This window comes from Trachurus trachurus, assembly GCF_905171665.1.
Source record: "Trachurus trachurus genome assembly, chromosome: 15".
Classification (NCBI taxonomy): Eukaryota; Metazoa; Chordata; class Actinopteri; order Carangiformes; family Carangidae; genus Trachurus; species Trachurus trachurus.
This window is the reverse complement of record NC_139906.1, coordinates 23,433,613-23,455,058: the sequence shown is the minus strand read 5'-3', so window position 1 is coordinate 23,455,058 and position 21,446 is coordinate 23,433,613. Positions and strand designations below refer to the sequence as shown.

The window sequence follows — 21,446 nt, the reverse complement described above, 5'->3', positions numbered from 1 at the left end:
ACTCCTGGCCTTCATGCTTTTTAACTTTCTGCACAGTAGCTACATCAATGCATCTGCAGCGTGTTTAATATGATCCAAGGTCTTGCTCTCATTTTAGGCCCCTTGACCCCCCTCACTCCTGAGTGTCCCAGTTTGACAGCAGGAGCACAGAGAGCTGACACCTGACCACAGATGGCTTTTATAACAATCTGCATGAAAACATGAAGCGTTCTGCTGAGGAGGGGAGCTGCTCTGTCTATTCACACTCACTGAGGAGCTTTTTTTTATTTATTTATTTTTGCATCTATGTGTTTATTTTATTCTCATCGCATCAAGTCGAATTGAACTGTACTGATACAGATGTTATGAGGCAGATGTTTGGTAATAGATGTAGACGGTGAATGCATCCTCCAGTCCCACCCTATACGCGCATCAAAAGCCAATTTATAGCTTTTAATCACACCCTCGTATATGGGGGAAGCTATCAGGCCTTTTCCATTCAAGTCCCCTCACCCCCCACCTTCCCTCTCCACTCCCTCGATTCGTCCATCCTAAAGCTCACACGGCTGCATCTGCATCTGGGGCTGGATCAGGGTCTATGCCGCTTTACCCAGATGTAACGATGCTAATTGTTGATGCATTATCTGTCAAACATGGGCGAGTCTTTATTTCTAAAGGGGATTAAATAGTGGACAGAGACCGTGCGAGCTGCGGCCCTGGTTAGAGCAGAAAACAGCAAACCACACATCATGAGGGAAACACAATTTGCATGAAGGAATAATGTAAAAAAAAAAAAAAAAAAAAATCTTGATGCTTCGCTGCAATGCGCGGCTATGATCTGATTAATGTAGGCTACAACCGCCGACCTACCTCAAAATGTGCCAGTGGATTTCCAATTTGGAGAATTCCGGGTTGACTCCACCCAACACACACACGCACACGCACACACACACACACACACGCACACACACCGAAAAAAAAGAAAAAGAAACAGAGGATCTGTCAAATATCAAATGATAAGAGGAAATCCCAGCCTCGTTTCGCTGTGGACTGAACCCGAGGAGGTAAATCCTGGCGTTTAGATTTCGCCTCAGCGGCTCGCTCACTCAGAGTCGTGCGTATTCCGTGTAGGAAGATGAGATCCAAGCGGCGAGGTCTTGGTGAGCACCACGGCTGGACTTGGAGAGATGTTACGCATGCAGCAGGGGGGGAAACCTCCGTATGACGATCAGATACAGGCTGTGGGGCAGGGAGCACTCGATCACTGGACCAGGAGCTGCGGCGAGCAACAAGCCGGGGATGCGCCTCTACTGTACAAACTGGCCCTGAACGCACCGGCGATGCTTATTAGTCAAATTGGGATCTGCTGCTTTGCTAATTTGCTTTATTGCAGCAGAAGGTAGCAGAGATCTGCAGGCTTCCCCATTTCAATTTTACATCAGCTTTGACATCACCGGGTCCCCCCCTATCCCCCCACCCACTCCCACCCCTCACCATCAGCACCATAGCAACCGATATGGGCCTCATCCTTAACAACACCGCTGCTTTTTGGGGTAATTTGCATCCAGATAAAAAAACACAATTCATCCTACTTCATTCTAAATCAATACATTTTTTTTCAGCGTATACACCTGATATATACAGTCATTTATACATCATCACCTAGGTTTCCCCTTGCCCCTGAACGCACCTCCTTCCACACCACGTAAGAAATAGACACGTAAGACAAGATGTAGTAATATTTCTTCAAATATTTATATATATTTATATATTTATAATATACTCATCACTTGGTTTGTCCATACATACACACACGCACGTATATACAATCAAAAAGAAACATAAAACGTAACCTTTCAGAGGCTCAGTCCATGATGCCAAACTGCAAAACCAGCCCAGAAAGATCCATTAAACAACACAATTTAAGCAACCTAAGACAAAGATCTTAAATTATGCATAGCTTAAGTTATCAACTGAAAAATATTTCCATCTGTAAAGCACAAAAAACACTGTCCATTATCACGTCTTCCTTGCAGTTTTTTTCTCCATTTCCTCAAAGGAAAAAAAAAAAAAAAGGAGTAGAAGATAAAACATTCATACAATCTCACATGTGGATGTTAAAGAGAAAAACAGACAAACACGTTTATAAATTTCAAGGAGGAAACGTATGTACACATGCAAGCATGAAACACAGTAAACAAACGCAGGAACATCATGTCTCGTACAGGCCTGCTGCTGCACACAGCCAGAGTCCAGGTGGGCTGAGGAGGAGGAAAAACAAACAACACCACAAAAGGAATGACATCATGATATAAGAAATATTCCCTTTCTTGTAAACAAGTCAAACACAACGTGTAAAATGTAAGACATCATTACAGAAGGCTCGCTGCAGTCAAAACACCTTGTTTCACAGCTGTGTTAGAACAAACTCATGGTTTCTCCCCATTTGATACATGATTTAAAAAAGTACCTATTGCATGTTCATGTCTGATATTGCTTTCTGGGTTTGATTTATTAGCGGAGTTAAACCAACGCTCAGTTCATATTAAGACTGAAGATCACTGGTTCCCCATTGAATTTAATGGTAGTTTAATAAAAAAAAAAGAAAAGAAAAGAAAAGTGCTTCGACTACCACTTAACACATAATAGCTGATCAATTAAAAAGTGCGGTAAGTTGAGTGGGAATGTAAAGAATAGCTGCATGGATCCACGGGTGGGTTTAGGAAAGAAACGTTTGGTCGACTGGTTCCCGGACTGATCAGTGTAGTGTATAAGACTCTGAAATCAGAGGTGAACCTCATCAGTGCAGGGAATCGCCCACTGCTCTGACCTCAGCCTGCTGGACACGATGCTCCTCACCGCACCACACCCTCCCACCTACTACGACCTTTTAAAATGCTGCACAGGTAGTAGATCAGAGAGGATGATGGGCCGTTCATCAGGAGATTCCTCTCCGCTTCTTCTCCGGCTGCGGGCGGCTCGTCGTGCTGTTTTGTCAATTTGCTCTCTCAGAAACTCAGCCAACTCTGTGAAGTGGTGGAGGGTTTTAGTGCAGCTGAGAGGAACAGTGAAACGCAAGAGGAGGGAAGAGGGATGGTGTTTCTAATAAATAAATGAACGTCAACATTTCTCAACGCTAAAGGATAGGTTCAACAAAAGGAAGGCATTAATAAAGGAGCAGAGCGGCAGCAAGTGTCACACAGTTGAGGTCAGCATTATCCTTGCATGCAAAAAGTAAGACAGAACAGCCAACACAGGGAACAATTCATTCCAACACCGCCACCCCCCATCACCCCCCTCCACTGAGCTCAGATACAAAGTGATGCAGGTCTGTGACACCAGTGTTCAGACTTGAGTGGAGCAGACAGCCCAGCAGAGCAGCGTCTCACTCCCACAGAGTGGGACGTCTCCCGGTGACAGACGCGAGGAGGGGCTCCGTCCTACCCAGCTACTGCAGAGTCAGCGGGACACGCTCGCCGTGCTCCGGCAACAATCTGTCAGACGACGCACTGCGGGACATCTGAGGGAGACGGGGGTCTTAACACTTTAGATCTGGCTTCGGCCAGACGATAGCAGCTTACCAGGAAACAGCAAAAAAAAAAATCTACATCACACACGAGGATGTTTGCACAATGAAAACGCAACAGCAGGAAAACAAAAGAAAAGACTTAACAAACCAACACACTCAGAAATGCATTTCGTGTAAAGTGTCTGTTGCAGCCTCGGCCAAATATTCATCCACCCCCCACAACATTCCACTTCAGTATGTTTATAAATATATATTTATATACATATAATACTATTTTTATAATCAATTCTTGATGCTGGGAGTGGCTGTGGTAGAGTTTGCTCAGCTGGAGATGGCTTTAGTTAAAAGTCAAGGAGGTTTCAGGGAGGTTGAAGCCATGCTGACAAGTCCTCCCCCAGGGAGGAGGAGGAGGGGGAGCGGGAAGAGGAGAAGGAGGGAGCTCCTCTTGCTAAGATCTGGACAGTAGTAAACGTCAGACACACAGTCAGCCTGCAGCATAGCTGCTCAGGAACGAGTAGAACATGGGCAGCTTCATGCGCTGCTGGTCCCGCCGACACCACGCCATCACCGTGCCCTCGCTGTTGGCGGTGTAGAGGTGGTGGCCGTCGCACGAGTACGTCAGGCTGAGGCAGACACACAGGAGACAACGTGATCATGAGCATCTCTCACAGAATTACACTCAATATTTACAATGAATGACATGTACAGTGGCGGTGCCAACAGTGGTGATACCTGATGATGGGTTTGCTGGACTTGGGGAAGGTGATTTCTCTCACTGGTTTTAGATCCCAGGTGCTCCACAACCTGAACACAGAGAAACCATCAGTGTGAATAATTCAGTCCGTTGACGAGGCAACAAGCACTTAGTGAGGAATGTTTCTCCTCACCTGACGACGCCGTTCTCCAGCCCCCCGGCGATGACGTTGACGGACACGCCCTCCGGCTGGTTGGAGAACGCCACGGAGCAGATGATCTCTCTGCAGTGGACGTGACCAATCAGGTCGCCGTTCACCGTCCACAGACGCAGGTCGCTGCCTCCGCCGACTGGAGACAAAGAAACATGAGTCACGACTCGCGTCGAGGACAAACGCACACTTCAATAATCCAGAGATTTGATGTAATAAACTCTGGAGCTCCAGACGGAGACGGTCCTCACCCGAGTCACAAACTGTTGCGATGTCTCCTGTGGTTTCGCTGGCAGACACTGAAGTCACGGGGCTTTTGTGGCCTGTGAGGCTTTGTACATAACAGAGCCTGGAGAAACACAGAGGAGCTCAAACACCACACAAAACTGTTTGCTGCAAACATCTTCGCTTTATCTTTGCTTTCTCATCACACCCACACACACACACAAACTCCTCTTTCCACATCTCATACACACACTGACCTGTTGAGGTCCCAGAGGATACAAGTGCCGTCTTTGCTAACACTGATGAGGATGCTGTAGGGTTTGCAGACAAACAAGCTGGTGACTTCACCCGTGTGTCCATACAAGTGAACCTGAGATTCCACCTCCATCTCCGACGGCTACGCAACGACATATTGGAACACAAGACCCATATTAGAGATACACACACATGCCTTTGACTCATTGTTAGCATATATCAATCTCCAACAGTATTTTCCAAACAGCATGAATCAATTGTCACTGAAACGCCCTTCAGGAACAGAGAAACAGGAAATATAACTGCCTGTTGGTGGGAACTGATGAAGGTCTGAAAGCCTCTCTGATGACTGAACTCCCAGACCCATAATCCCACTCGTAGGCCTGGTGCAAATGTGTTTCAAGGGCAACTGTGATGTGACTAATGAAGCTGAGCGTTTGAGCATGGTGAGGCTGTCTAAAGAGGGGGAGAGGAGGGTGGGGGTAATGGGAGGTGAGTGGGCGGATTGGGCGTTGATGTGGAGGCGGAAGGTTAGAGGGGGACGTCGCCATGGAAACCCACCGTGGTGCTGGTGAAGCGGTTGCTGTAGGCGGTGATGACTCCACACTTGCTACCTGTAAATAGCTGGCAGCCATCAGGCACCCAAGCGCAGCTGGTCACCTGGAGGAGAGGGAGAGACGCTCGATTGGACGGACGCAACGAGAGAGCCGAAAGCTCATTGGTTTCATTTTCAGTGCAGGTTTATGTAACACAAACAACCAGAATTTTTCCTCCACTAGTTTAGTTTTTAGTTTAGTTTAGTTGATTTCGGTCTTGACATGTCACCTCATTTTACATCGAAAATTTGATCACACATAAATACATCAGCTAGGCAAGGTCTTTAAAGGCAACAAAAAAAACAAAACGGACATTAAGACCGAAAAGGTGTAGGCTGAAGCTTAGCTTATTTTGCCTACCCTGTTTATAAATCAAGTTGTATTTAAATTATACAAATATCAGCAAATAACAGAGTCAAAAAAAGAGAAGATATGTATGTCCAGATGCCCCGGATTTTTTCTGAGCTGTTTACCTGGTGAAGTTGTGAACATTGAATGAAGTTGATGGGTGGTTCGCTCTGTTTGCTCTTTAGCCTCAATATGTTGTCTGCGTAGCCCCAGCTCAAGATGGCCGACCACTGGATGTCTGTGCTGTGCATACTCCGAACGCCTGCAGAGCAGAGAGCGCAAAATTAATGGAGTCAGCGGGACGTTGTGCAGAACATCCTGTACATCCACTCTGACTTGGAGGATGAGTGACAGGCAGTGAAGGGAATAATGCAGTTATAAAATAACAGCATTACTAACAGCACTACTGTTTTCAGTAACAAGTAATCACAAAAATCACTGTTTCTCCAGTTATAACACTGTTACCGTTACAGACAATAAAATACGACGTTACTCGACTCAAGAAGTCCGGTCACAAAATAATACACCCATTATATATAAATTTTCTTTCAGTTCATCAACTAGTTGAAAAAAGCCAACTCACTCAGTATTCCTCCACACGAAGGAATAGTTGAGTTGGTTGGTTCCAGATAAACAGGAGGTTAGGGCTATATTTGAGCATTTCATAAAAAAGTAACCCAATTGCTACTTTTCCTGGTAATGAGTTACATTTATAATGTAGTAATTCAGTTCAGTTAACTCAATTAACACCCAACCCAACAGCCCAACACTGGTGACAGGCTTCCTACCCTGCTCCTTGCTGTAAATCATCATGAGGCAGAACTTGCGCGACAGTCCGCAGATGGCCCGTGTCGGCAGAGCCAGCAGGGATCCGAACCTCTCCCCGTGCGGCTGGCTGAAGCACACCACTGGGTCCGGAGCGGAGGGCGAGCCCACGTACTCGCCCCACTTCAGACCTTTGATCCACGGCAGTGGGCTCTGTGGGGGAGGAAAGAGGAAATTACCAGGTGAGCAGCAACATCATTTCATGGACGATGCACTGAGTCATGTCTTTCTCAGCTCGCAGCAGGCTGCCACAGACACAGCCACCGCGCGGCAGATTACCGGGCAGGCTATTTCCTTGGTCTGTTCCCTGGTTTCTCTGAAGGCCAGCTGAACCAGGAGTCCCATGGCTGCTGGCAGCTCCCCTTCCATTGTGAGTTTTGGGCCGGCCCTGTTGACATGAGAAGCGTTGAAGAGCTGCCTGGGCGTCTGTCCGTAGGTCTTGATCATTGTCTCCAGGGCCCGTCGCTGCACTGGATCTTCTACAGCCGAAACATCCATGCCAAAGTAGGTCTGTGGAATTTCACATGAAACCGATGTAAGCAGCGACACCAATTTTTTTTTTAACCATAATGCTTAGTGAATGTGGTAATTAGCAGCTTCTTACAGCTGGGTGGAAAACATTGATGGCCTGAACAGCAGCTTTGCCTTTCTGCTTGAGCCCAAACACCAGGTCGATCCACTGGCACAGAGTCTGGGAGACCTGGTCCGACTCTAGCGCCTGTCGATGGATCAGGATGAACAGACGTGGGTCGTTGCGAGCCCAGGGAGGCAAATTCACATGATTTACCCTTTCGCCGTTCTGACGAACCCCAAAATCAAAACCTGTTCAAGCAGGAAAAAAGGTTACTTGCGAATTGAAGAGAAGCTATGAAAAATGTATGCAGGACTAACAGATATGTACACAGGGTGAGGAGGACCGAAAGAAGAGTCATAAAATAATTACCCTCTCTGTTGACCAAGAACTCCGGGAGGTAGAAAAACTCTGGGATGAGCTCTTTCACGTCAGTCATGGACTCAAAGGAGGACAGGCGCCACGTGGTGTTCATGGAGTGAAACGTCCGGTCCGGAATATCAAAGCTCTGGTCTGATTAAGGCCAAAGACAATCTAATTAAAGATTCAACTCAGTGATTGAAAAGATCCCCTTTTATGACCTGAGACACCACGTTTCATGAATACATTTGCGATCACACAAAAAGAGGATCAGAGGGGGGACACGAATGAATGAAAAAACAATTAACATAAATGGAAGAAACAGAAAAGAGAAGGGGAAGGGACGAGGAGTTGATCAGAGCACGGTATTGAGATGAGGTAACCTTTCATGGCTAATACATGTGACGCAACACAGCTACTGCAACACGCTGCTCAGTTCCAGCATCTCGGTACTAAAAGCCTCAGAATCAATTAAGATGGAGCTGTCAGTGTAACACAGACAGGTGGGACTTGACGGTTGGCGCTGCTAAAAGCTTTTTGGAGCTAGATGATAATGATCAGCTGTTAAAGAGACACACAGTCAGGACTGTCACTCACTTTACATTTACAGTGCTTTTACACAGCGCTTCAGCAGTGTTGCAAAAGGTAATGCAGCTGGAGACGCCAATTTGTTTGTTTTCCTCCAGGCTTAAGATCTCTTCTCTTGACTTGTAGTAAACATCACTGTGCCACTCACCCTGGTACGCCAGGAACATCTTGGTGAACGGAGGCATCCGCACCAGGAAGTGCAGCACGGTGCCGCTGTTGGAGTAGTGTGAGCCGTAGTGGTAAGGCTGGACGGGAGGCATGGGGTCGTCCTCACGAATGCCCTTCTTGTACTCCTCTTCCAAGTACTGCATAACAAACACACCAGTGATTTGTCTGACTGAACCACTCTGGGGTGGACTGAAACAACAATCCAGGCAATGAATTTTCACCAGTTGTCAATCCACTTGAGCGTTAAGGGGATAGTTCAACATTTTGGCAAATTGGCCCATTGCCATAATCCCTATAGTTTTAGGAGTAGGTTTGTTACCTTTAATTTTTGGTGCAAGCTGTTTTTAGAACGGCGGAGCAGAGCTGCGAGCTGCTCAGAGCTACGCTACGGAGGCTAATGGGATTTCTTGGTTTCCCTCATCACGTTCCGAGACGGAGTTGTTTTCGAGGCAAATGCAGAGACTGCTTGCTGAAAAACTGCCCCCAAAGGTAATGCGCATCAGCGGTTTTGCATGAATTTACCTCGAAAACAACTCTGTCTCTTAACGTTCCTTTATTATCTCATAGTGTGGTGAATGTGCAAGTCACAACTTGTCCACGAGAGCGTTTTGGAGTTGTTGGATTGTTTATTTGATGAGTTTGATGAGGGAAACCAAGAAATCCCATTAGCCTCCGTAGCGTGTAACCTAAAAATAGCTTACACTGACAATCAAAGGTAATCTACTCCTGGGCTATGGGCCAGTTTGCCAAAATGTTGAACTATCCCTTTAATGTTAAAATATTATATATGAGATAAGATGAGATAATGTTTATTTTATTTATCCCCAAGGGGAAATCCATGTGTCTGTCTACTCATCTACCATTTGCAGAAGAATTAAAAAGCCTGATGGGTGATGTAGGTACAAAGGATCTCCTATATTTCTCGGTCCGTTTTTGGTCCATCAAGGTGTTATGAATAATATAACAGTTATAGAATAATAGGCTATAAATCTGCCTGATGTAACAGGTAGTGGACTAGTTCTACGTTAATAGATCATGTCTTCCTCTCTACACTTTTCTATCATTGTTGGCCATTATCAAAGTCAATATATAACAGTAGCGCTAGAGCTAACAGCACCACTGTAGACACACATGTGGGAGTGGCAGCGGTTCAGTGAAGTAACATGTCACACACAGTTGAAACAAGCAAGTGCAGCTCAAGTGTGAGAAATGCCTCTTATCGCTGGTCAAGTAGACTGTTCAAGGCAGGCTAAAATGTCCCGCTGCTCCTGACGGGAGGTCTGCTGCTGAAAACATCCAATAACATGGTAAAAAGGTGCAACAGGCCTTACCCTGTAATTATCCACATAACGATCCTCTTTTTCTTTTGACTGGACTGCAATGGGTTTGCTCAAATTCCTGCACAATGACAAAAGGAAAACAAAGCAAAAATGAACCGACTACGATTCCTTCTTCGAATCTGAACTGGAAAGGCCTCATTACCATCGACCGGGTACTTTATCAACGAATAATAATATATCAATTAAAGTATAATATATCAATGTCTGAAATTATATATCATGAGTTTTGCGTAATTAGCACATGTATGAAAAACACAAATATAACATATTACATTTAAGAGCAGTACATTTTTAATATATATGTAGCATCTAATGCATCAGTGAAAGAGGAAACACATGTGTGCAATATGTATATATGCATCATATATATATATAACTGCTATATAAATATCTTGCATTCTTCTTTTATTTGTTTTTTTTTTTTTAGTATTTCTATCAGAATGTATGAAGCTATGAATCTATCTATCTATCTATCTATACAAGGTAACAGGGGGACCACCACCGACCTGTAGATGTTTGGATCTTGCAGGTCGAGTGTTTCACTGGTGTAATCTCGCAGGATAAAGGGGAACACAGGATACTGCATGAGGTCATTAAAGGAGCGACCCGCATGCTTGTTGAGATGAGTGAGGTACTCAAAGTTTGTGATCTGACCCGAGCCCCACAGCTGTGTGAGTGCAGTGATATTTCCATGCTCCAGCAGGTTGGGCAGATCAGAGGTCAGGATGTTGTGGTAGACGTCGTCACGAAACTTGAGGCGAGAACACAGAGAAGCAAATATTATTTCCAACACTACATCGGGAGACATGGAAACAGAACTAACTCGCTAATATAATCAGATTAAATGTTTGACTAATAAAACCTGTTGTGTTTCTTGGTTTCCTGTGCCAGGGACAAAATGAGCCAGGTGCCTTAAGAGAGTGGCTATTTCACATAGAATAACTATTAAATTTTAATTTCATTCATCTAATTCTGAAATGTATCCACAAAGCCAAGGATAATAAATGTACAAGATGCCCTAAAACATGGCAGAGAGCCAACATGCTAATGTTGAGCAAATATAATGTTCACCCTCTTAGTTTAGCATTTTAACACGCTCACACTTACCAATTCAGAATCTACAAAAACTTTAACTGAAGGTAAAAACCTAATGAATAAATTAAACCCTCGGCCTGATGATGGCTATAGTTGAGAAATCAGAGAATCCCAAAGTGATTACAATTCATCCTGAAGGGGATATGAATGTTTGCGCAAAAAAAAAAAAAAATCATCTTAACTTGAATTAAACACACAGTGAAAATGGAAAAAGGAAAAACATGTTTTGCCTGTTTATCCAGGTGCAGTTTGTCAAGTCAATCTGTGAACATTTTGAAAAACCTGCTGGAAAACCCCCATTTGCTAAAAAGACCAGATTATAACATTCGTTCAGCATTTAAATGAAAGTACAGTAATAACAGCGTTCCCTTACAGACTGTGATGTGTCTATCTTATGACTTGTAATTAATTCCTGGCAGAGAAGAGCACAGAGCCCAAAATGCATCAGGGGCAGAACAACAAAAAGCCAATTCAACAATTAACTCTCGCAGCAGTTATTTTTTTTTAAAGCAGCATGATTTTGTCTACTCATACATATTTTTCTTTGAGCATCAGTGGCCTCTTTCATCTTGTCATTTTTAATCACAGTCCGTCCTCTATGGCTGCATTTTAATATTCAAATGTAACATAGATTGGATTTTCCTCTTATGAGCTGCTGGGTGGTCTAGTTATGGATGATAAACAAAGTCAGTTCTTTGCGATAATTAATTGAAATAGTTTAAGTAAACAAGCTGGAAGATCGACTGTATGCCAGTCACGAACAATGTCAACATTGATATCAATATTGCTCTATTAAATTCCCAACGTTCCACTGGTTTCCTTCATTTTTTATTCCACGTGACTCGTGTGTTTCTCACCTTGGTGTTATCAAAGGCTAACAGCAGGGTTCTGCCGTTGGTGAGGAATATCTCCACAGCGTTGTCTCTTAGCTGCCACCAGCGCTTGTGCACCTCCTTGATCTCCTCGTACGTCCAGGAGAAGGAAGGTGCCTCCGTCTCCCCGTGAAGACTCTGTCCAAACGCATAAACACACTCAGTGCTGAGTTGCCGGGCAGACACACACACATAAGGCAGTGCCATCCTTCTGGCAGAGAATAAAGCCTGGACAGTAAAGCCTAGCTTTACCTGGTTGTCATGAGCATCAGCAGCGTTGTCCTCCACAAAGTACATCCCTGACTTTCCTGTGAGACAGCGCAGAGTGAGAGAGATTTGGTGTACTAAGAGCAAGACAAACAAAAGCTTCCCCCACTGAATACCTAACAAACACTTGTGTGTGAGGGCTGAGCAATATTCTCTAGTGCCTCAGAGAGCACATTACTCTTTGTGCCCTGTAACTGGATGAGTATATTATGCATGGAACAGCTGCGAGGGACGGTCAGTGACTTACCCAGAAGTAGCTCCCCTGCTGTCTCTCTGGAGGGGGCCACGCTGATGCAACGACGAGTGAACCTAAGGACAAAAAGACATTTCTCATTCAAGAAATACGCCGTATGAATAAAGCATAGAGGTTTCTTGATGCAGCACCAGTCTATTAGACATTTATGTATCGTCTTTAGAGCATCATAGCTTTCTGACACAGATATGATGCTTATTAAAAGTTTACAGAGAGGCAGAGGAGCCAGTTATACCTGATGGGCTCACTGGTGGCCTTGTCTTTGACAGTAGAGGAGAAGGAGGAGTGAGTCTTATCCTCAAACAGGAAAGACAGGGGTGGCTTCATGGTGTCTAAATAAGACATGAAGGTCAGATTAAAGGAGACAAACACACTAGTACTGCAAAGAACTTTTCCAAAAAGGGAGCAACCACCTTCAGCCTTGCGCCTGTCTTTGAGCAGATATTTGTTGGGGATGGTGAGGTAGCATCTCTGAAGCCGCCGCCGCTCTCGATTGGGACCTTCAGTGGGATCCAGCTGCCAGGACGTTGGGTAGGATGTCTGGTCGTACCAAACCGCACTGAAACAGACCATCGCAGCCGTCTTTAACACATCGTCTACTCACATCAATAAAAAACGACACCTGACGACCGCAGAGCCGCAGCTGCATTTGAAATGTCATGTCTTCATATTCTCTAGTTCGCATAAATTGAAAGTGAGAAATGCATTTCCGTGCCCACCGGTCATGTGTGAGTTGTTGCACCAGCTCCTGCCAGTGGCGGCTGGCGCTGAGGTCAGTCTTATAGAGTCCTCTGATGTGCTGGATGACTTTCTTTCTCTCCATGCCTTGCCGCAGAGACACATTCTGAGTGATATCTGCTGCAATCTTGGAAATGTCCTTGGACTTTCCATCAAGCCTCTGGATGAGGCTGCGAAGGAGTAAGAAAGAATGGAGTGAATAGAAAAGTGGAACAAAGACATGATTCTTACTGTTATTTTCTTGTACTGAACATCAATTTCACATCACAGAAAACACCCAGACTCACTTCCTCTGAGTGTTGGCCATTTTCTTTTCCCACGCCACTTTGCTTGTTTTTTCTTCGGCTTCATACTTGAATTTTTCCTGTGAGAATAAAGATACGGGTAAACAAGTTACTCGCATGTATTTTTCTGGCTAAGAAGAAAAGCTGACAGGCTTTATGGACCCACCTGCACAAAACAGTTGGCATTTCATGTTTTATTAAAAAGCCTTAGAAGCTGCTTTGCTTCCCTTTGACAATGGCTGTCTTTATAGGACTTACCTCTTTTATCGCCCTGAGCAAGTCCTGTTTGTGTGGCGTGTTGGGTGGGATGCAGCGATGGCCACAAAGCTTGAGAGAGGTCATGAACACTCCCACGGCATTTTGCTCGTCTTTGGTGAGGTTGTCCTTGTGATCGTGGAGCATCTCATATAGGTAGAGCGACAGCTTCGGTCCGTGCTGAGTGACACAGAGACGGGCGGATTAAAATGTCTTTCATGGTTGAAGCGAGTCACATGCACACACACACGCATGGACAGGAAACAAGTCTTATACAGCTGGCTGACCTTCAGTGAAGTCTGAGAGGAGGATGCAGAGTGAATACGACAATGCAAGCGAGCAGATGAAGAGCATTAAATGTCTGTTATTTTTGAGTCATGGCCTGACAACTCCTGAAAAACTGAAAGAGTGAATATGACAAAGCTAATATACTGTACACTCACTCAAACTTTCCAACAAAGATTTGGATCAATACTGTGTGGATAAGAATGACCAGAATAATAATGTTTTACAGTATAATACCGGATAGTGAACAATAGAGTAGAGTTGTGGTGTGAGGTGTGGGCTGAATTATAATGAGGCATTTTTTGTCTCACTCACCTCTAGACCGGGACTGAGGCTCTCCTTGAGGATATCCAGATGTCTGGGATCAAACACAAACTCCAGCGCCTCCTTCCTGTCAGACAGGGGAAGCGCAGGGCTGAGCGTGTGCACCAGCAGGCGCCCGATCTGGACCCGGAAAGTGTCTCGACACGACCACAGGATCCTTCGCCACTGCTGATGTGGGGCTCCTCCACGACCCGTGCTGCCCTGTGACATCACAAACATCAACATTAAAGACCCCCTAAACCAAAAATGCCCTTTTTGAAGTTATTAACATGTCAATTTAGTGTGTGGGCTCTGCTACAAGGCATTTCAGGAGCAGAATTGCTAATCCACACCATAACTGAGCATTTTAGACTTGAAAATGCAGTTTCAAAACCAGAGTCTGAAATAACTGGATTCAATTTTTCAAATTGGAGTCAGTTTTCATGCGTCTCGAAACTAGCAACCAATCCCGTTGATTTTGTTTGCATCTCATTTTAGTCGCCGCCTTCAATGCGGCAGACCAGGGTCCGAACCCCGGTGCAAACCTTGTGTTTTGACTTCCCTCCTCCGTTTCCCCTGTCCTGTTAATGCGCACCGCCATTACTTAGCAACACGGTGGCGGTGGGCGGGCGCGAGTCATGATGCATTTGCGTACTCATGAATATTCATAGAATCTGGATTTTTCAATGAGGGAGAAATAGTAGACCAGTTTTTAGCCTATTTGGGAGCTTTTTTAAACAACTTTTTGTGGGAAAGCAATTTTAATCAAAAAATAGTCATAGCAGAGCAACTTCCACGAGTTGCCGCACGAGTTTACCCGAGTAAGGAAAACAAATTTGATTGGTCGTTATCGAGCGGGCGGGATATTCAGTGTTTGGGGTGAGACCGAGCTTGGTGTGTGTGTGTGTGTGTGTGTGTGTGTGTGTGTGTGTGTGTGTGTGTGTGTGTGTGTGTGTCTCAGACGTTTGATTGATGGATGACGGATCCAATAGCATTGGCTGATGAATCGTGAGCAGCGTGACTCATAATTCGTGCGCCTGCATTATCCAATGTGAAAAAAAAACTACCACACTTCCATCCCGGATTTACTCGAAAATAGAATTTTGCACAAAGTTTGGGCTACATCGTCTGATAGATGAGTTATTACACTAATTTTATGACCCAGAGTGGAATCAAATTAATTTTTCTTTTCTGTACAGCTTTAAGTTTCACAGCATGGCAATCGCACCAGTTCTTTTACAGCTAAAGAAACGCTTCACAGGGACTTTTTAAACCTACCAGGCTAATTTTGATCCCATCCATCATGAGCTTGAGGATGTCCTTCTGAAAGCTCTTCTTGCTGGCAGGTGGCAGGGTGAAGGGAGTCGGAGAGTGTGGGACAGAGGCCGAGCCGCTGTCATCCTGTGTTTGATCACCTGGATCTGGTGTGAAAAGCTGCTGGTCTGGGGAGTCTGGAATATTCAGTAGGTCAAACAAGTCCTGACTCACATCTGAAATGAGAGACACATTCAAACAGAAGCAGGATTAGACGGGAAGTTTGGTTTGTGTCCCTAATGAGGTGAAGAAGAAAATTGAGGAGATTACAATATGTGGGAGAAGATTTTTTTTCTTTACCATGATAGATGAGTCTGTTGACAGCAAGAACCACAAGCCTCTGCAGCCGTTGGACGAACTCAGTTTCGCTGGCACGAATGGGGTTTTCCTGGCTCATCCTCCTCTGCATCATCTGGTTGAGCTCATCGCTGGCTACAGAGCGCATACGCATCAGGAGAGAGTCAGTCTGGGCCAGAGAGAAACGGCGGCGACCTACAACAACAACAACATTGATACAACTTCAGCTGAGAGAAGACAGACGGGGTTTGTGATGGTATGCCATTTGTAAGTAAAAGTACGCACGCTTTTTCTCCTCTCAAGTTCAAAGTAAAGTTATGCATATGACTCATTTATTATTGAGCACGTAGAAGATTATAAAGATTCGCTGATCAAAATGCCATCTGTGCTGAAATGCTTAACAGTGATTTAGTTAAGCATTTAAATGTGAACACACAAACGCACCAGTAGCGCACAAGTGTACTGGGCACATTAATTCCCCCCAAAGTGGTTTGGGGGTGGAAAGGGTGAGTTCAGTGCAGAAATGGGAGACATGCCCCATGACAGTGAGGATGTTCTCCGCTGTGGACCGCAGTCCCAGCTACCTGCATCACAGTGGAGCATGTAGGACGGAGCTCCTGAGGGGGAGGGGAGGGGGGAGTCCTGGGACAGGAAGCTGAAGGGAGGGGACAGGGGGATCTGGCCATAGGAGCAGAAGTGCTGTCTGGGGATACGAGGGATAATGGAGTCTTTCATGGCAATGGAACCTTCAGATCGGGATGAGGAGAGGATCAATAAACAGACAGGTGAGCGTGGAGCAGGGAAACACTTGAAAACACATGGTGGCTACGTTTACCTCCACACAAGATCATGTTGGATTAACTTGAGACACTCACCTGCGATGCTCTTGCGCTTCTGATAAATGGCATGATGTGGAGAGCTTTGTGCATTGACAGAGCTGCTGAGCCTCTGAGGCTCCTGATTGGCCGTGGTCTTGATAAACTCGATGGCTGACTGAAGGACACGAAACTGCAATGCCACCGACATCTCTGAAGGAAAAAAAAAACAAATGAACTTTTTTCATGTTAGAGGTCAAACGGATGTTCTTCTGTTTGTGAGAATATACTCCATGGAGGAGCCACTTGGCACAAACGTATCTGTTGTTGAGTCACATGTATGAGAATTTGTCACATTCACTGATTTTCTTGCACTTATCTCTTGACAGTCTGTTCATCACATTAGTGTTATGTGCATCTTAGTCTGGAAAATTCTGCTTTGAATCAACACAGACAGTTGTAGTACTATCTTCTCATTTTTACAACTGGCACAGATCCTGCTAAATATAATGTGTTTTCATCTGCATTTCAATCTAAATTCCTCTTACTACTATTGGGTAACATTTTTATCAATCAAACCTGTCTACTTAGAAAAGGCAGTCTTAGATAGCAATTTGGTATTGCAGACTATGCTAATGATCATATCTTACAAACACACACCTTTCATGAACAAGCCACATTCATTAAGTTAAAATGAGAAGCTAACTGCATGTTTGTTCAGCCGGGAGACTTTGCCAAACCAGAATTAGGTAATTCAAGAGAGAGAAAAAAGAAGGTGCTCTGGCATGAGGTTCACTGAGGGCAATAACACAGTTAAGTATAATTACTAAAATGACAAATAACCAAAAATAAAAGGCTTCATGTACGGAGTCATAATGCTTTTGTAATGTGTTTGTGACCACAGAATGATTATATCAGATCAAAAAACACTGTAAAGAAATAAGCTCTAATGGGGAAGAGATGGGAGAGATATTCTTCAGAAAGCAAATTTAGGGACAGATGAGAGAAAGCCATTTAGTGGCAAGATGAGTGAGAGATATTTCTCAAATGAGTTTCCACTCTGCAGTTGAAGATAATGAAGTGACAGCCTGCTTTCTTTCTGCAGCGGAGCATGACAGCTTGATATCACCAGAACTGCAGAGCATAGTAGATGACAACATTGATATATTCTGCATGTGTATTCAATATCAGAAATTCTGTCCTCACCCTGCGTGCGACGCATCTTGCTGGTCTGCATGAAACCCAACAAGGTAATGAGGTCTTCGATGATGCGGAAGTACTGGGACCCCGAGGAGCTGCAGGAGTGGATAGTCACAGCTACTAACAGCTGCTGGATGTCACACACCAGGAGCTTGTAGTCATTCAGGGGAATACTGCAGAGGGAGGACAATGAAGACGAGGAAAAACAATGAAACACGAGGCAGAGGAAGTTGAGTTTACCACTCACATATGCCAGATCAATGAACAGTGAGAGGATTAATGATTTAATTCATGGCTCAAAGGTTCAAGACAAAACCCATGGTGGTGTTTGAATGAATCATTCTCTGTTCTGGCGGTCTCACCCATTCTCCATGCCGTTGAGGGTGGAGAGGGTGTTAAAGAGCACGTAGAGCAGCCCGTGGTCTAGAAGGATGTCTGCCAGCTTGGGGCAGGCGTTGAGGAGCTGCAGCAGCATACACAGTATGTTGTGCACCAAGGAGTTCTCGTACAAGGAGTTCTCGATAAGACCCAACACTGGGATAATACAGCGCTTTCTGAAAGGTGAGATATTTTCCATTTCCTCAAGGTCCAGACTGAAAAAGAAGACAGAAAAGAAAGATAATGGTATGGAATGTACACAATTATACGCTCACCGAACACATTGATTCATATACTGTAGCAGACAATCCTATGCATAATATAATGTGTTGTTCCTGGACTCACTCTTCCTCAAGGCCCACCGGCCTCCCAAAGAGCATCTCCAGGAAACATTCGAGGAGGCCCTGGCTGCCCTGGTGGATATACAGCTGATTGGCCAGCAGCGAGAAACCGTGGTTCTTCAGGAACTTCTCCTTCTGATCCTTGACGGCTCGGCTGAAATAAGCATCCAACAGCTGGGAGAGAGGGGCGAGAACACCAGAATACAACAGTATAGTTCAGATCCTCTTGCTTTAATAGCCCAACACATATTTTACAACCATCTCTGTTGAAATCAACTGTATTTTCTTTTTTACAATCTTCAACAGACAATTAATTACCCTTATTGGGACACTTATTTCCCAAGGCTAGCTTAGGGTGAAGACTAGCCTGCTGGTTATGTTCAAAGACATCAAATTTGCCTTCTAGCACCTCTGAAGCGTCTGGATTATTATTCATATCTTATTTATTTAATATGTGCAAAAAACACAGTGTAACGAGATCTGTGGTCTCCTTCTTTCTGGATGTTAAGCCACTGCAAGTTTTAGTGGTTATTGGACTTGATGCACTTGGGTTCACACGGTTTCTTCTGAACTGTTTACAAAACCCTGACATTAATGTTGCATGACAGTTTCACTCTCTGTGGGCGGTTTGAGAGAAATGTGTTTGCTAAAAGCATAAAATGTACAACAATGGTGTGAATGTGACTTTAAGGAATGGTAATGAGCAACGCTACCCCACACTGGGTTAAACAGTACCATGGTAACCTGATCTACAACAGAATTCTGGTGCTGAAACGGATCGACATGCTTCACAGGACGGGACTGAACCAACCTTCATGACTCCTTGCTGGATCAGAGGTGATGAGTGGTTGACTAAGACTATGAGCGCCTCTGGCTGGATGAGTTTGTCCATCACTTCCTCAAGCATGAGATCAGGCAACAGCAACAAGACCCCCCTCAGAAGATCATAGAGTCCACAGCAGATCAGCACCAGGCAGTCCTCAGTACTGGACCTGAGAAACACACAGCTTAGATTTAAATGTTGAATTACTTCACCTGAATAGCTGGCCAAAGTCCTTTTGTTGGTGTTACTGGGAAACAATACAATGTTTATTTCCATATAATTCTAGTTCATACAAAACTTTACATTTTGTATATAAATGCCACTCAGTGTTGTAAAACATCAGCATGTAAATCAAATACAAAGGTGACTTTTGCGGGAAAAGGATTACAATGTACAAATCTCTTTTTTTAATTTCCAATCAGCTTAAGCCAGCAGCTGGCGAGCAGAAATAAAGTGAAACTGTCACTAGAGTGCAAATCATTTTCAGAGTTAAGGATGCTGAAGATTATGCAAATCCCTAAACAACCCACTTCATCAAAGACAAGCCGTGGTCCAGGTATTTACCTATTCTGAAGTTGTGTAAAACAACAGGACCCACATATCAATACAACTGAGTGAAATGTTAAAAGAGGCCGTTAGTGCTCACTGATACTAATTTCAAGCTCGATTTGACTTCATTAATGTTGACACTAAATCAGCAGTCTGAAAATATCCTCAGAGTTCTTTCTTGATACATCAGAAGCTCAAAGAACCATGTCATGTTAAACATTACTGCGGCAGTGTACCTGTCATTGGACTCAGTCTTGCTGTGCGCCCTCTCATAGCCCGGTGAGTAAGTGTAGCTCTCCCAGTCCTCGGGCATGGAGCCGCGGTCCGCCGTACTGGGCCATCGGCCGACTGCCAGCGAGCCGTTGGGAGCAGGGAAGGCCAGGCCGAGGCTGGCCAGGTTGCTGTGGCTCCTCTGGAAGGACTGGATACCTTTCAGACTGTCGGGGCGCCGCGGTGCCTCATCGCTCGCCCAGTCAAACCTGTCCTCGGACTCCGCCACCCCCACGCTTCCCTCTGCCAGGCTGTCCACCTCCGCCGCCTCGTCCCGCTCCTCCTCCACGCTGATGGAGGGAGTGCGTAGGGCTCCCCCCTCGCCTATGTCCTTAGAGTCACAGATCGTCTTGGCTGACTCACAGCTGCTCAGGAGCTGCTCGTCACCTCCGCCCTTCTTGAGAGTTTCCGTGCTGCCCCGGGTGGCGAGGGACGCCCCGTCACCTTCACCTGCCTCGTGTGAGCTCCCGTGTCCGAGTCGAGGTGTCAGCAGTGGGGAGGAGTACGGAGAAGGTGCCAGACTGGGTGGGCGTAACAACTGATCATCACCTCCGTGTTCAGGGGAAGAGGCGTGATGACCTGGAAAAACAACAAAATGATTCAGCATTTATAAATGATTCAACTTTAGAACGGATCGCTGCGAGGGCCTATTTGTATGCAGGTACATTGTACAACACTTGCAGTGCAAATAGCAATATTGATGAAGGTGATGAATAACATGATGTGGCAGAGCAGAGGGATAGCTGTTCACTGAAAAAACTGTGCATTTCATTACAGCGAGACAGAAAAACAAGTATCTTGTGTCAACAGGGTTTACTGTATGCTGGAAATGCTACTTGTTTTTATATTTTTTGGATTTAATCTCATGGCACTGCTACAAGTAATCACCGCCAACTCTGTTGTCATATATACTGTTAAACCTTTTTTCAAAGTTATAAAGTGTTTTCCGAGAAATAAAAAGGAATTAAATCCAAAAAGGGAGATAAAGATGACAAAAGAGGCTTACATTACAACACTGAATGGAACAGTAAAAGATAAAAGAGTAAAAAAAGAAAAGAAAAAAAGGCATAGCTAGGAAAATATATTGGATATATAAAAATTAAGGTTCTGTGAAAGCTACTGTTACGAGCAGCAGTTTTTCAAGTAAAAAGTGGAGGAGGATGGGATGGAGTTTCACAAACATATAATGACCTAATGCTCATACATAAGCATTTTCCCAGAAATAATGGTGTTTACATTAGGTGCTTAAAATAAAACTGTGGTGACTGTAATTCATCATGGAGAGAAAACTGGGCTGATACAGCAGTAAACACGTTAAACTGATTTTCGTTGTTTGAGGCACATGCACTTATAAAAGTGCTGCAGATCTCTCCATTTATAATGTCACTCTGAGCACCACCGTGAAGGTTTGTATTTAA

The 21,446-nt window shown here is 44.7% G+C and overlaps 1 protein-coding gene across 5 annotated transcripts in view; it reads right to left on the bottom strand.

Moving 5' to 3' along the window:
- Window positions 1-1,774: 1,774 nt before the first annotated feature.
- The window catches only part of lyst (lysosomal trafficking regulator), a 61,143-nt gene continuing 41,471 nt past the window's right edge, over window positions 1,775-21,446 (bottom strand). For all 5 annotated transcript variants that reach the window (XM_083987837.1, XM_083987838.1, XM_083987834.1 and 2 more), the window contains 31 exons: window positions 19,995-20,607; window positions 19,198-19,378; window positions 18,391-18,560; window positions 18,030-18,260; window positions 17,674-17,840; window positions 16,528-16,680; window positions 15,656-15,847; window positions 15,320-15,531; window positions 14,054-14,263; window positions 13,457-13,633; window positions 13,202-13,278; window positions 12,896-13,084; window positions 12,590-12,735; window positions 12,412-12,508; window positions 12,171-12,232; window positions 11,909-11,964; window positions 11,642-11,794; window positions 10,196-10,440; window positions 9,681-9,747; window positions 8,330-8,486; window positions 7,606-7,746; window positions 7,267-7,484; window positions 6,942-7,172; window positions 6,626-6,815; window positions 5,963-6,099; window positions 5,455-5,553; window positions 4,896-5,035; window positions 4,665-4,762; window positions 4,396-4,552; window positions 4,241-4,312; window positions 1,775-4,131 (listed from right to left, as the gene is read on the bottom strand). In XM_083987837.1, the coding sequence (XP_083843963.1) occupies window positions 3,993-4,131; window positions 4,241-4,312; window positions 4,396-4,552; window positions 4,665-4,762; window positions 4,896-5,035; window positions 5,455-5,553; window positions 5,963-6,099; window positions 6,626-6,815; window positions 6,942-7,172; window positions 7,267-7,484; window positions 7,606-7,746; window positions 8,330-8,486; window positions 9,681-9,747; window positions 10,196-10,440; window positions 11,642-11,794; window positions 11,909-11,964; window positions 12,171-12,232; window positions 12,412-12,508; window positions 12,590-12,735; window positions 12,896-13,084; window positions 13,202-13,278; window positions 13,457-13,633; window positions 14,054-14,263; window positions 15,320-15,531; window positions 15,656-15,847; window positions 16,528-16,680; window positions 17,674-17,840; window positions 18,030-18,260; window positions 18,391-18,560; window positions 19,198-19,378; window positions 19,995-20,607 (5,177 nt within the window). In that variant the 3' untranslated portion in view covers window positions 1,775-3,992. The remainder of the gene's footprint in view (window positions 4,132-4,240; window positions 4,313-4,395; window positions 4,553-4,664; window positions 4,763-4,895; window positions 5,036-5,454; window positions 5,554-5,962; window positions 6,100-6,625; window positions 6,816-6,941; window positions 7,173-7,266; window positions 7,485-7,605; window positions 7,747-8,329; window positions 8,487-9,680; window positions 9,748-10,195; window positions 10,441-11,641; window positions 11,795-11,908; window positions 11,965-12,170; window positions 12,233-12,411; window positions 12,509-12,589; window positions 12,736-12,895; window positions 13,085-13,201; window positions 13,279-13,456; window positions 13,634-14,053; window positions 14,264-15,319; window positions 15,532-15,655; window positions 15,848-16,527; window positions 16,681-17,673; window positions 17,841-18,029; window positions 18,261-18,390; window positions 18,561-19,197; window positions 19,379-19,994; window positions 20,608-21,446) is intronic.